This window comes from Prorops nasuta, unplaced genomic scaffold (assembly GCF_024137725.1).
Source record: "Prorops nasuta isolate Cenicafe-Biocafe unplaced genomic scaffold, Cenicafe_Pnas_1.2 PNAS00006, whole genome shotgun sequence".
Classification (NCBI taxonomy): Eukaryota; Metazoa; Arthropoda; class Insecta; order Hymenoptera; family Bethylidae; genus Prorops; species Prorops nasuta.
In genome coordinates, this window is record NW_027116803.1 from 4,936,090 (window position 1) to 4,948,740 (window position 12,651).

Consider the following 12,651-nt stretch of genomic DNA (forward strand, 5'->3'; position numbering starts at 1 on the left):
GAGAGTAAAAAAGAATAATGCAGGATACGATGAGATAAGGAACAACTATTATCGCGCTGGGGTAAACGAACTGACGCCGATAAGGAAACGCGCTATATACGTATATTATATATACAGGCTGTTGCAAAAGTAGAGATAGAGAAACGTGGAGATTGTTTCCTCTTCCTTCTCAAGGAACACGATCAAACCGTGTTTCACCGATTTGACAGAAAATAAAACCTATGTAGCTTATTTACGCGAGAATTATTTTCATACTCGATTATACTACTGTAGTATAGTTTGCACAATATAGTACTCTTACCACCACGTTGTATATATATAGTGGCGGAGTCTTAAATATGTTTCTAGGACGATTGTTTTTTTTTCTCTTTTACGATTTACCCTCTTTGCACGAGAGACCCATTTAAATCGATCAACGGGACCAGCTGTTGAAATCTGAATTTGGAGCAAAAAATTTGGACCAGCGGCAGCTGGATAATAGAAAGCCTAATATATATAATACTATGTAGGGTCTCGCTTCGAAAGTTTACAACTTATTGTCGAAGCAGAGATTTTACGAGTGGGAAAGGTATCGACACGAGGAGACTGCGGCAGTAAAAGGGGCAAATAAATTTCACATCTTCTTGACGAAGAATTATTTTTGCGAATATTTAGCGAATGTTATTTTGCTTTTGAAAGAGATATTCCGGTATTCGTGGGGAGTTAAAAAGGAGAGATAAAAGCACAGGAGGATCGTTTAACTGGAACCTCGTTCACCCACACTTCTCGAACTTCGTACAATGTGCTATTCATGCGCTGCTACCTTCCACTCTTTTTCAACATTCATCCCTACTCTTCCTTCGCCTTACAGTTGCTGCTTTCCCCTCCCTCCTCCCTCTCCAAATCCTTCCGATCCCCTCCCCCCTCTCATTTGTCCGTCGTCCTACTCTTAGTATTCCACTCATTCGTACTCTCGGCTTTCCATGCGCGTCCCGTTAGCAACAATATTTTATATCGTACACCTATATATTCCCCCTCCATTCCTTCCTTTATCGCGAACCCCTCCTCTCGTATCAAAAACCTCCGCTATAGCCTCTTTCCAAAACGACGCTCTTTTCGTTGCCATTTTAATTTCCAGTGCAATTTATAATGTTACAACGATATATATATATATATATAGCTTCGCGTCTGTCGTCGTTCAGCTGAAGAAAGAGGAGGAAGAAAGCTGGAAATAATATAGTTGTAAATTGATGAACCTAGTAATTTCGAGGCACGGAACCAAAGGTTCTTTAACGTTCCTAAATAAGCATACGCGTCGAGCAATAAAGTTTAAGCTATAGCATATATCGGCTTCTCGAACTATTTACGTTAGACTAAACAGCACGCGCGAAGCGCCGAAAAAAGAAAAGATATAGAAGGGCGTCTATAATATTTGCTTTCTCTACTCGTACGCCGTATACATTTGTTCGCGAGACTCCTAAAACTTTAAATTCGCTCGTAAAAATATAGAGACGATGAATATACTGCGATTTGGCTACAATAGCGAGCACCAGTCTTTTTCCTATATTTGAATAAATATTAATAGTTCTAGGAAGTTCGGATGCTTTGTCGAGAGAGGAAGGAGCAGAAGGGGAAGGAGGGGGTGGGGGTTGATTGAGTCGGTACGAGCAATAAAAAAGGGGCAAGAGGGATCAGCAGGGTGGACAAGGATTGAAAATAGAAGAGAAAGGGTGGTAAAAAGTGGAAGAGCGAGTGTGGTATACGCGAGGCTCTGCACGATCTTTAGAGGGGAACGGAGGAGGAGGGAGAAGAAGGAGAAAGAAGAGAGGATAATCGTGATTTCGCCTCTCTTCTCCGCAAAGGGGAATTGTTCTTATTTGGTTCGGAGGCGTTCGGCTTTTTCGTCGAAGAGGCAATTTGGTGGTGGCGTAGCTCGTTGGGGTGGTACATACTCTGCACGGGGAGGATCGGAAGAAAGATGGTGGAGAGAGAGAAGGGGGAAAGGGGGGAAGGGGGGGACCAGGGCTGCGCGTCCTAATACCCCGGGGCCACCGGCAATCAACCTGTCCAGACAAATTTATGCGGACGGTTCTCACTTTTAATAGCAGCCTCTCCGCACGAACGATCGATACATTGGCAGCGTATCGATATATACATATATATATATATATATATATATATATAAATGCTGGCAAACCCGGTAGCTCATCACGCGCTCTTATCCCGATGAACCAATAAGAGATGGGGGGGGGGGGGGGTGTGCATAAGCATCTATCATTGGTCGGAGGCGGCCAAAAATCGCACTCGTGTCCCATAACGCAAAAATTCCTCGAACCTTGAAGATTGGAGAGAAGGAGATGAAAATATACTACAGGTTATTGCGTGATGCACGCTTTACACCCGCGAATCGTCCGAAGAGAAGCTGCAACCGGTATACGCTATATATATATATATATATATATATATATGTATACACGTGGCCACGAAAGCGGATCCGTAATTCGCCAATGAAAATTGCAGTGCAGCGTTCTCTCCCTATGTCTTTCGCTTTCGCTTCAAGGTGTGTGTACAGAGTTTTCGGAGCAACTGCTCCGTTTTCCAGGTCGAGCCCGGGCTTCCCTGTTTACCACCCTGCAGCCTCCATTATTTAATAAAGCTCGCGATTGAACTTAGAAATTGAAGCTACCGAACAGCACGGGAGGCAAGAAATGCCAACGTGAATTGGCATCTCGGATTAATAGGAGAGGTGAGTAAACAAGTTCGGAGTTTGAGAGTTCGCTTCGCGGCTGCTTACACTGCTACCTACAGAGCTAAAACTAACTATTGCATCTGGAAATTGAATGTGGTAATTGAAGCTTTCTCTATACTCTCTTCAGGAGCGAGAGAGGGAGAATGTGTGTGTCTACTCGAGCAAGAAATCAGACAACGAAATATATGCTGTGCTTAAAGCTCGTATGAAGGTGACGTCGAAAGGTGAATTCGCCGCTGGAAATTATAGCGAGGGTGCAAGCTAATGCACAAAATTTTAGAAAATGTTGACTGGAGAGACGAGATAAAAATATACTTAAAAAGAGAGGGGGGGGGGGAAGATGACCGTAAGGAAGAGTCGAGTCCAGGAAACCAGTGGACAATCGCGGTTTGCAGGAGGAAACTGGGTCGAAGATCCGTGCTTAGCCAACGCAAGACCAAAATTCGACCTTGACTGGGCGCCGTGGCACTCTTGCTCCACGCAACACCAATCTGCTCCATGCACGTGCTGCCATACCAAGCAAACTCCTCGTCCGCGAACCGCGCGCGCACGCACGCATGCACACACACACTGCCACAAATCTGTTTTTCCTTTATCTTCTATTTGCTCGCGACTGGTGTGACGCCACAGCGAATTTCAATAAGTTATACCTGGAAAAGTGGCTCTTTACGATCGAAAGGTTGGAAATTTCGTTATACGTTCGCGAGGCGTGCGTGGGCGTGTCGCGTGATTTACGCCCGTGAGCACGGTACCATCGGGTAAAACGCCGGATTTCGTTCACCTTGCGCGAAAGCGTGTTTTTCGCCCGGTGTAATAAACTTTCCATCGGTATCTCCGATTCTTTTGGCTCCTCCTCGTTATTTCGAGGCTCCGCGCGAGTTTATCTCGCCGAATACTCGGCGCCTGCACTCTCACGCGAGGATCCAGGTGAAATTTTTCGTTCGCCGCGCGGCGTTCCCTTCGATGTGGTTTATCGAGGGCTTACCGTTTGTTCGTAGTTGTGGGGGAGGGGTTATGGACGGATCGATCCGAACCGCTCGTTTTCCATAGAAGCATTTTCAAAATAACCCGATGTCTCGCCTATGTAATTTCGCGTAACACGCACCGACGCTCGCGAATCGATCGAGTTTGCGATAACGCAACGCGAAAATCCACTAGAGTATCGGAAAAAATTGAGCTTTGCTGTGTTGTATAGCGTGACTCGTGTACGAGTCTTTGCACTTGGGAGATCGATAGAGCTTTTCGTGCGCCTCGTCTCTCCATTTTCTCTCATCTATATATATATATATATATATATATACCGACTCATTGGGTGGAAGAAAGACAGAGAAAGGTAGAAATTTTCAAAGTAAATGTGGGAGGGGTGGATTCATGGGCGAAAGTGGACATGAGGACACGCTTGAAATGTGCGATTGTTTAAATTTCATTGCGAGTGCATCTTCTCGCTATATTGCGTGGTCGCCGCGCAAGCTTAGAGACCGAGAACGAAGAATGGCGTGGGCTCGGTTACTTTAACTTGGTTCCGAGTACTTGACCGTAGCTTGGCCTCTTTGAAGCCCACGGAAGAGTTTGGCCGTTGACCCCAGCACGAGCCTCTGATCCTTATATCGCGAGATTATCGCGCACGCACGCCATTAAATATCGATTCGTATATACGAGAGATCCTCTCGATCATTACACCATTACACCTGTGTAACATCTTCCTAAATAGAGCAAATCTCTCAAATCCATCAAAAGAAAGTCTCGCGCGAGGCGCGATAACGTTGATTTTCTTACGTGGAAAATTGTAGGTTAATTTTATTATTTATGGGGGGGGGGGGGGTTAAACTGGGAAGAAACGATTATATAGTACAGAGATGCTTATTCCATTGGTGACAACGACACTGCCGTAATTTCTCTTTCCACACGAAATTTTAAGCGAGATCATTATTTTTGTCCGGTAGCGCCATAAACACTGGGGCACACGTGGCACCAACGCATAAATATCTACGTCACGCGTTTTATCCGTGAGTAAATCTTGTCGGTTGAAATTAACATTTTTTCAGGTATCCTGATTTTTCATCTGGAAGGAGCATCTCCCCCCTCTCCACGCCACACTCTCGTGTTCCGTCATATTCCCTCCTTTTTTTCCCAGTATATTTGTTCGTTAACCGGACTGGGACTGAGACGTCGTATTTAGCCAGAGAACCGGTCAATACTTAATTGGCCCTCGTAAACGCGAAATGATTGCAATTAAACTTATGTTCCTCCTGGCAAACGCCTTTCGTAATTCGATATACCGGGCTGTAAAGTTTCGTGTGACGGATCCATCCGTGATCAGAAATAAATGTCTCGATGCCTCTCTCTTATCAGCGAGCAAATTACACGTACCATTGGTATCTTGAAATTTTTCAACCATTTTCCATGATTTTTATGCGGTAGCGAGTGAATTGATAGCTGTAATTCTTAATCTCTCTGCTTCTTTTATATATCTATATATATATATATATATAGGTATCCCCCTCCTCCCTGTGGCATTAAAGAAAATTTGTAACGGTACAGAAGTTTGGTTCGATAAAAGGGCTCGAATCGGCAGGGGTTAGCACTCGGGTCGAAATTTCTACTTACAAATCAGAGTGTCTTTTACGGGTCATTTAATTTCTTAATTCTCAATTTAAAGTAGAGCGAGAGTGAGTCGTCCAATAGAATGTCTAGCGAGTCGTTACTCGGCTCACTCGTACTACTGTTTTGCAATCACACTGCCAACCAGTCGGTCGCAGTTCATTGAACCAAATGAAAACTTTTACTTGTGCAGCGCGCAACCGGGCTGAATAGAAGCCAAGCAACTAAGCTGTGCACTTTGGAATAAAAGAAACTGCATCGAGTCTCTGCCTAGGCGATTCTTTACACTATACACTTACAGCTCCACGGTTTCCACGCGATTATACCGTTAGAAATGCTTTTTTCCTTCCAATCCCAATATTAAAACGACGCTCGTCGACCGACTCGTTCGCCGTTTCGCTCCGATCGGCCTGTAACATGCATTATAGTATTTCGTACGGAGCCTAACTCGCTAAACAAATACACAATAATTTCCATATAAATCTCTCTCAAAGCGACATTATCGCTCGCTAAAAATATCCGATTGCACGGGAGCGAGCTTACTTTGCGAAAGTGGTTCAATTTTTCTGGCCAAAGCTGCCCATTAAAAAACAATTTACGATCGAGGATAACGTTACTCGTATTTATCGTCCCCGCGCTGTATCTCCTAGGGCTACTGTCTTGCGAGCCCGAGACATTATTATTATAAATTATCCCTCCCCGATCTCTCCCCAGATCGCCGTGTCTCGATAGCCCCCTGAAATATATCGATTATATATACTCTGCCAGCGTCAGCCAATTTTCCACAATCGGCCGCGTTCAGACTGCTTTTTAGAAATATGATATATATATATGAAGAGAGAGAGAGAGATTGCTAAAAAACGCATTAAAAAATTAACGCTAACGAATCGAGGCTCCTTCAGCGAATACTCCAGGTGCGAGGGTGAATTAAACTATTCTATGCTATATAATTGCTTATTAAAAAGAATTTATGACGTGGGATAAGGTGGAGCTAGCGTGTGTTTACAGTCCGTCTATATCTCCCAGGGCTACCGTACTACGTCTCCCGCAGGATAAGACGTTTATCAAGGTGTAGGGGAGGTGAGATTGCGGGGGCGGAAATCTCGACAAAACGTGTAAGTAATTTACGAAGCGTTTAACGAGCTTTTGGGTCCGAGGGTGGTACGGTGAATGGTGGGAGCGTAAGAGGTAAGATGTTGGGTAGGCGAGGAGGGGGAGGGGGAGGAGAAGAGAAAAATCCGGGTGCTGGTCGAAAAGGACAAACCCCTTTGGTTACTCGGGGCTATCATTACAGCTCTCGAGGGCCTCTAATTATTAGAATGTTCCTCCGAGTGAAATCCCTCGAGGTACCCTGGGCCCTGGGTCGTCCGAGAGAGAGAGAGAGAGAGAGAAGGAGGGAGAGGGAGAGAGAGAAGTGGAGGAGAAGGACGAGGGGTTGGGTAGGACAGGAGAGAACCAGTTATACCTCCCCTCCCGCACGCTACTCTTCTTCTTCTTCTCCAGTGCCCAGTGATGCGAACACTACGAATCCGAGCCTCAGGCCCACCTATCCTCCCACCAACACCACCCCGATCGTTATCTCTCTACTATACTCCTCTCCTAGGAGAAAATTTTATTATGGCTTTCGAGGGTGTAATCAAGCACGCATTCTCAGAATTCGATCTCGCGAGGAAATCAAAACTTCCACCTCGTAGCTGGAAATTACCAGCTTCCATTCGATTCGGGCCAACGGAGAGAGAGAGAGAGAGAGAGATAAGCGCAGAGAAATCTTTACAAACAGAGGGGCCTTCTCTCCTGCACGTAAGGCCGAGTTTGCAAATGAAGCAAAAGTATGAACGTTTCGAGTCGAGAGGATCCAAGAGCGAGGTTCGAATCACTCAGTTGGGTAAGTGTCCCCATTGCTTTATTTTGAGAAAAATTGATAATTTTCTCCTTACACAGAATAAATCAGTATCTATATGTATACGATTGTGTAAAACTGAGCAAGAGAGTTGTGAGTGGGGAGAGTGATGATCGAAAGGAACAATTGGCTTGACCCTTCTCGCGCGGAGGTTTGAAAAAGGTTATATGGAAAAATAAAAGAGAGTATGAAGAAGATGGGGGGGGGGGGGGGTGGTGGAGAGGAGCTGTCAAATAGATGATCTAATAGCCGACTACCGCCGAACCGGTTCAGCAAGATCCGGTCGTTGTTGGCCGGGGCCCGCGGTCGCGTCTTCGGGGTGGTAGTGTGTAGCGGGTGCTTCTGCAGCGCACCGTCACCGCTCTCCTACAGAGTCCTCCTCTATACCTACACCCGCAGTCCCGCGGATCCCGCGGTACCCATCGTTCCTACCACCTCGACTCGCAGAATTGGTCGTCGCGCCGTTATGGCCACAACACCGATTGGCCCTTCGATCGCGGAACCAGTTTCAGCTTCTCTCCGCTGCGTCGTGCACACGTTTCTCGCCAACATCACCAGAGAGGGAGAGAGAGAGAGAGAGAGAGAGAGAGAGAGACTATCGAACCTCCGATTCCGAACCGGTTCTCTTGTTTTCTCATGGCTAATACATGGACCCGACCCACACGCCGCGCAACTCTCCACAACATCACCCGTACCTATATATATATATATATATACCATATAGAAACGCTTGCCTTCTCTCCTAATATACCTACAAAAACACACGGATGCTTATACGCTGAATTTATAGGCGAGAGTATTCGATATTATCTTACGGCGAGATACGTGCATCGAGGGACACATATGTGTGTCTCAGTTGCAGAGCTATATAGTACTCCGTGCTATAGCGAGTAGAGCGCTGTGGTATACCTATAAATATATATATATATATATATATATTGTAGAGATACAGTACGCGGCGAGGCTCCAAGCGAGTGTACGTGGAGCTTGACGGGACCATTCTAACGTAAACATTCGCAAAGAAAGGCGAAACGACCACTTAACTATATTTCTCTGGCTGACACGAGCGTCGAAGGATAAACGCGTGTGCGCGTAACACGCCTGCTCTTAATACGCTGTAATATAACGCTATCTCTCTTAATTCATCTCTCCCCCCCCCCCTCCCCCCACTAGCTAGAGATTTCAAGTTTCTCCTCTCGAAAATTTCCAATTTTTCTTCAAATGCGATCGTTGTAATGATCTCGACAGTCTTTGCATAAGTTATACATGTATATGTATTGGTTGGTGCCTCTCGCAGAATCGTTCCTTCGAGATTAGAGTTGGAGGCGGGTAGCAACGAATGTTTGGAAACGTCAAATAGCAAGTGTAACGCGACAGAATCGGAGAGAGGAATAGCTACGCGCTGCGCTGCGATGGCATCGACTCCGGCATTCCGGCTCTTTGATAAGTAATTACGAATATGACGAGTGCAGAGCGTTAATTCGAAAAACTGTCGCTGCTGTGTCAACAGTACGCGGGAAATACGCAAATATTGGCTCAAGCCCGTGCGCGGTTTCGTTTGAAAACACCGCGCCGTTGCACTGCTATTTGTGCCTGGATGACAAAACCCAGAAATTTCAAAGAATTTCATTTTAACGTCAAAGCGAGCCATCCCTATAGTCGTATTTCTCGCTTCGATGCCTCGATCTACCCGCCGATCCAACCACAGCTTATAAATAGCTTATGGAAAATATTCTACAATCTCGTTTGCAATTCTCCAGCGTGTCACGAATATCTCTAGGATAAGTTTCATTTCCGATCTGTATTTTTCACAGAAATCTATATATATAGGACAAAGAGTGGGGCAAAATCATCCCTCGAGGGAGAACCGTCCCTGAGAGTTTAATGAAACTTATTCGTACCATTCGTTTAAAAATTAATGAATATCAAAACAGAGGTTTTTAAATAGATCATGTAATATAACAGCGTTTGTGTGTGTGTGTGTTTTTTTTTTTAATGCGTTACAATTTTTGCATTTTATTTGGAAAAGATATGGGAATCCTTTTCAAATTGCTTAAATGGATAACTCGTAGTAATAAGTGTGAAGTTTTATTTTCTCTTGAAATTAATTTTAAATCGACTTTTGTACAATTTTAAGATCATTTGTAAAAGACACGTAATGCGTTTGGGGCAAACCGATCCCTTAGTGGATTCATCGTTAAGAGAATCAGATCGCGGTTCAAAAAGTAGTAACGATGATGGTAACGAATGGATTTTATATACGACAAACCGTTTAAAAACGAGACTCACGGAGATTAAATCCAATATACTTTTTATTTACTATTTTCACGGTTTAAGAGATTATACTTGAATAACATGTGTTTTTGTAATAAAAAACCAGAAAGTCAGCGCTAAAATAAGCTTTTTTGTCTTCTTATTGAAAATGTTATACCTTCTCTCTATCCTATCTATGTAATTATAAGATTTTATAATTTAAGTGATCATTTTGTAACATCTACTTTAAACTAATTATAAAGCATCTTTTTGGCAATTTAATTTTGGCAACCATGCAGAAATATAACATACTATGTAATCTTCGTTACGCAATATTTTTCCTGTTAAAACCAATAATAGTGTCAATGCGATGGATTTTTTTAAAAGGACCATTTTGCCCTACTCTCTACCCTATATACGTCACCTGTAAGGAGTAAAAATAATATCTGATTGAGGGCAACTTTTTCCTTTATTTATTATCATTTTTTTTCTTATCAAAAGTTAAGACAGCAATCCTCTCACGGAATAAAAGCTCAATCACGATTAATCATGTCCAGCTGTGATTGCTCGATGCTTGCTTTTCTCGTTACTGCAGAAGTTTCGAAGCCTCGGCATATATATATATATATATACATACATTGCGTGCCTCACACTCTCTCGGTTTTGACAGGACCGAAAACAGGTTCGACCTTTCGTAGAATGAAATGCTGCTACAACTATTAGTATACACACAGTGGTATAGCAAGTTGATTCACCATTGAGATAAATGAAACAGTAGTATCGATTTGTTATTGTAAGGCTACACGCGCGTGTACTATGATATTTTTCTTCTTATTTTCAGAATGAGCATCAGATACGCCGTTTTGCCAGAACGAGCCACAACGGCAGCAGCCGCTAAATCACTCAAGAGGTCAAGTAAACGGTAAAATCTCCTCCCAAAACGAACGCGTCTACTTCCCTGGCGTTTTCTGATTTTCTCATCTTTCTGGCCCAATTTCCAATTTTTACGACTCTTTCTCATGAATCGTTGCCTCGCGGAGAGAGATGTATCATTAGCGTTCCATGCCTCGCTCGCTTCGTTTCTATGAAGAAAAATAGCTCGGAGCGAACGCGCCCGAGACCACTATTACATTTATTTACGCTAACGACCGAAATAACGATCGTAATCTCTACTTGCCTCAATTTTACCTTATTTCCCCACTTTTCTCTCTCTCTCTCTCTCTCTCAGACAATAGAAGCTTCTTCCTACTCTCCTACTTCTCTCGACCCGATATATATACCTCCGCAACGCGCGACGCGCACGCGCAGTCGCGCCACTCGTCAAAAATATCAACTTCATTTGTCGCTACTGGAAAGAACGCAATCAAATTTCTATGCACAATTTCAAATTCCCCTCTTAATCTCGCACGCATCTCCATTCAATGCAATTATAATTGCTAATTAAGTATTTAGCCGGTGGCTATAATTACCCACGCACCTCGAGTCGAGGGAAAGGGAATATTCTTGTGGGCGATTATTCGTATTAGTCGCACATACACATAATGCCTTTTCTTTTCGACCTTCCCGTTGCAAGCAGCCCCCCCCCCCCCCCTCTTTGCCTCGCCTTTCGCATTATGTATATTTCATTCGTATCTTTATTATATACAGACACGTATCTATTTCTCTCAATTGTCTCTCGCAAAGACGACGACCACGAAGCGTTACCATAGAAATTAAGTCCATCTCATTCATTAACACCTTCGGACAAATTTGTAACGAGATTCCTATCGCGCTTTCGCTCGTTTCTAAATTCGTTTCGGATAATTCGTCCTTTCCGCTTGGTGATGGCTACTCCCCCCCTATACCTATACACAGTTTTGGCCCGTGAATCACCCCTTAACCCACAAGTGCACACACGTTTTCCAATTACAAATAATATTTGCATTGTGACTAATTAACGTCTTATCTTACCCGTTCAAACATATCAGCTCGAATTAATCGCTGTCTTGTTTACATTCAACTATCGACAGTTATCGTATCGGTCAAGGAAACGAAACAATCGATCGATTGCTAAACGAAAGGGGAAGAGAGAGGAGCTGGTAGAAATGTACACTGGCGATTTTATTGTGCATGACTTCTGTTCTCGTTTACAAACAAACACTTTGAATAATTATACTGTTGGTATTACTGCGCTAAATGTATTATTGACGATGGGAGCCTTCTAGAAAATATAAACAGTTGAAATTGAAATGACTGATAATGATTTTTTTATCGTTCATCGGTTAAGCAGGAAAATAGTAAATTTGCTAAAAGACGATAACATGTTTCCAGCCAAATCATGTTCTTATATATGCTCTATTCTGACGGGACAAGTCCCTAATATGCTTCTCGACTTACAAAATATCCCCGTCCCCGCGTTTGCAGCATGCAAAAACATGGTTTTGCGTAGAGCCGAACTTTATTGGCATGAAACTACTTGTTCGAACTTGGAAACACTCTCTCTCTCTCTCTCTCTCTCTCTCTTTCTGGCAAGTCAAATTTATCGATCGCTCGAGCAATTAGAATAGAAAATCTACGCACTTCGTTTATGAAGATAAATGTAATGACAGTTGTCAATGCGTTTTATGTTAATAAGAAAATACCGTTTAAAATTGTATCAATATTATGCAAAATAAATAAAACAAAGTTGCCTTGATACCCACACAAAAACATTGTTTTTCTTTGATAACAAGTTCTCTGTTGGCAGCAACTATATATCGTTGTAACATTCCTTCGGCATGATTGAAAGACAAAAAATGGTCGGCCAGTTAGCGGAGAGAAATATTCGCACTACATAACCAAGTCCATTGGAATCGACGAACTTGGCCAAACTGTAGTCGCTGAAATTGTTGCAATTGGATTGGAACAAGCAGAAAGCAGTCTCGTCCGTTTATTATGCCATTTTGCTCCTTCGCTGGCCTATATTGTGTCGCCACTCAATTATCAACTCGAACAACTTTCCGCGCACGAATTTCGAGCGGTAATTTCGTCGTAGATCGAGTCTCGATGTTCTTTCCCCATTACATCGATCTTCGGAGACGCTAAAAAAGTCCTCCCGACGTTTTCACGCCCATTTGAATGCATTAGAAAACTTTGAAACGAGATTCTACGACGAGCTATACTATCCAAAGTTAATTAAAAACTTATTCCC

General features: G+C 43.3%; 1 protein-coding gene across 1 annotated transcript in view; it reads left to right on the top strand.

Annotated features, from left to right (window-relative positions):
* Positions 1-12,085, top strand: part of LOC136774339 (uncharacterized) — a 75,067-nt gene extending 62,982 nt beyond the window's left edge. Inside the window, exon 3 of the mRNA XM_066728568.1 lies at positions 10,324-12,085. Within this exon, the coding sequence (XP_066584665.1) occupies positions 10,324-10,408 (85 nt within the window). The 3' untranslated portion in view covers positions 10,409-12,085. The remainder of the gene's footprint in view (positions 1-10,323) is intronic.
* Positions 12,086-12,651: the final 566 nt, after the last annotated feature.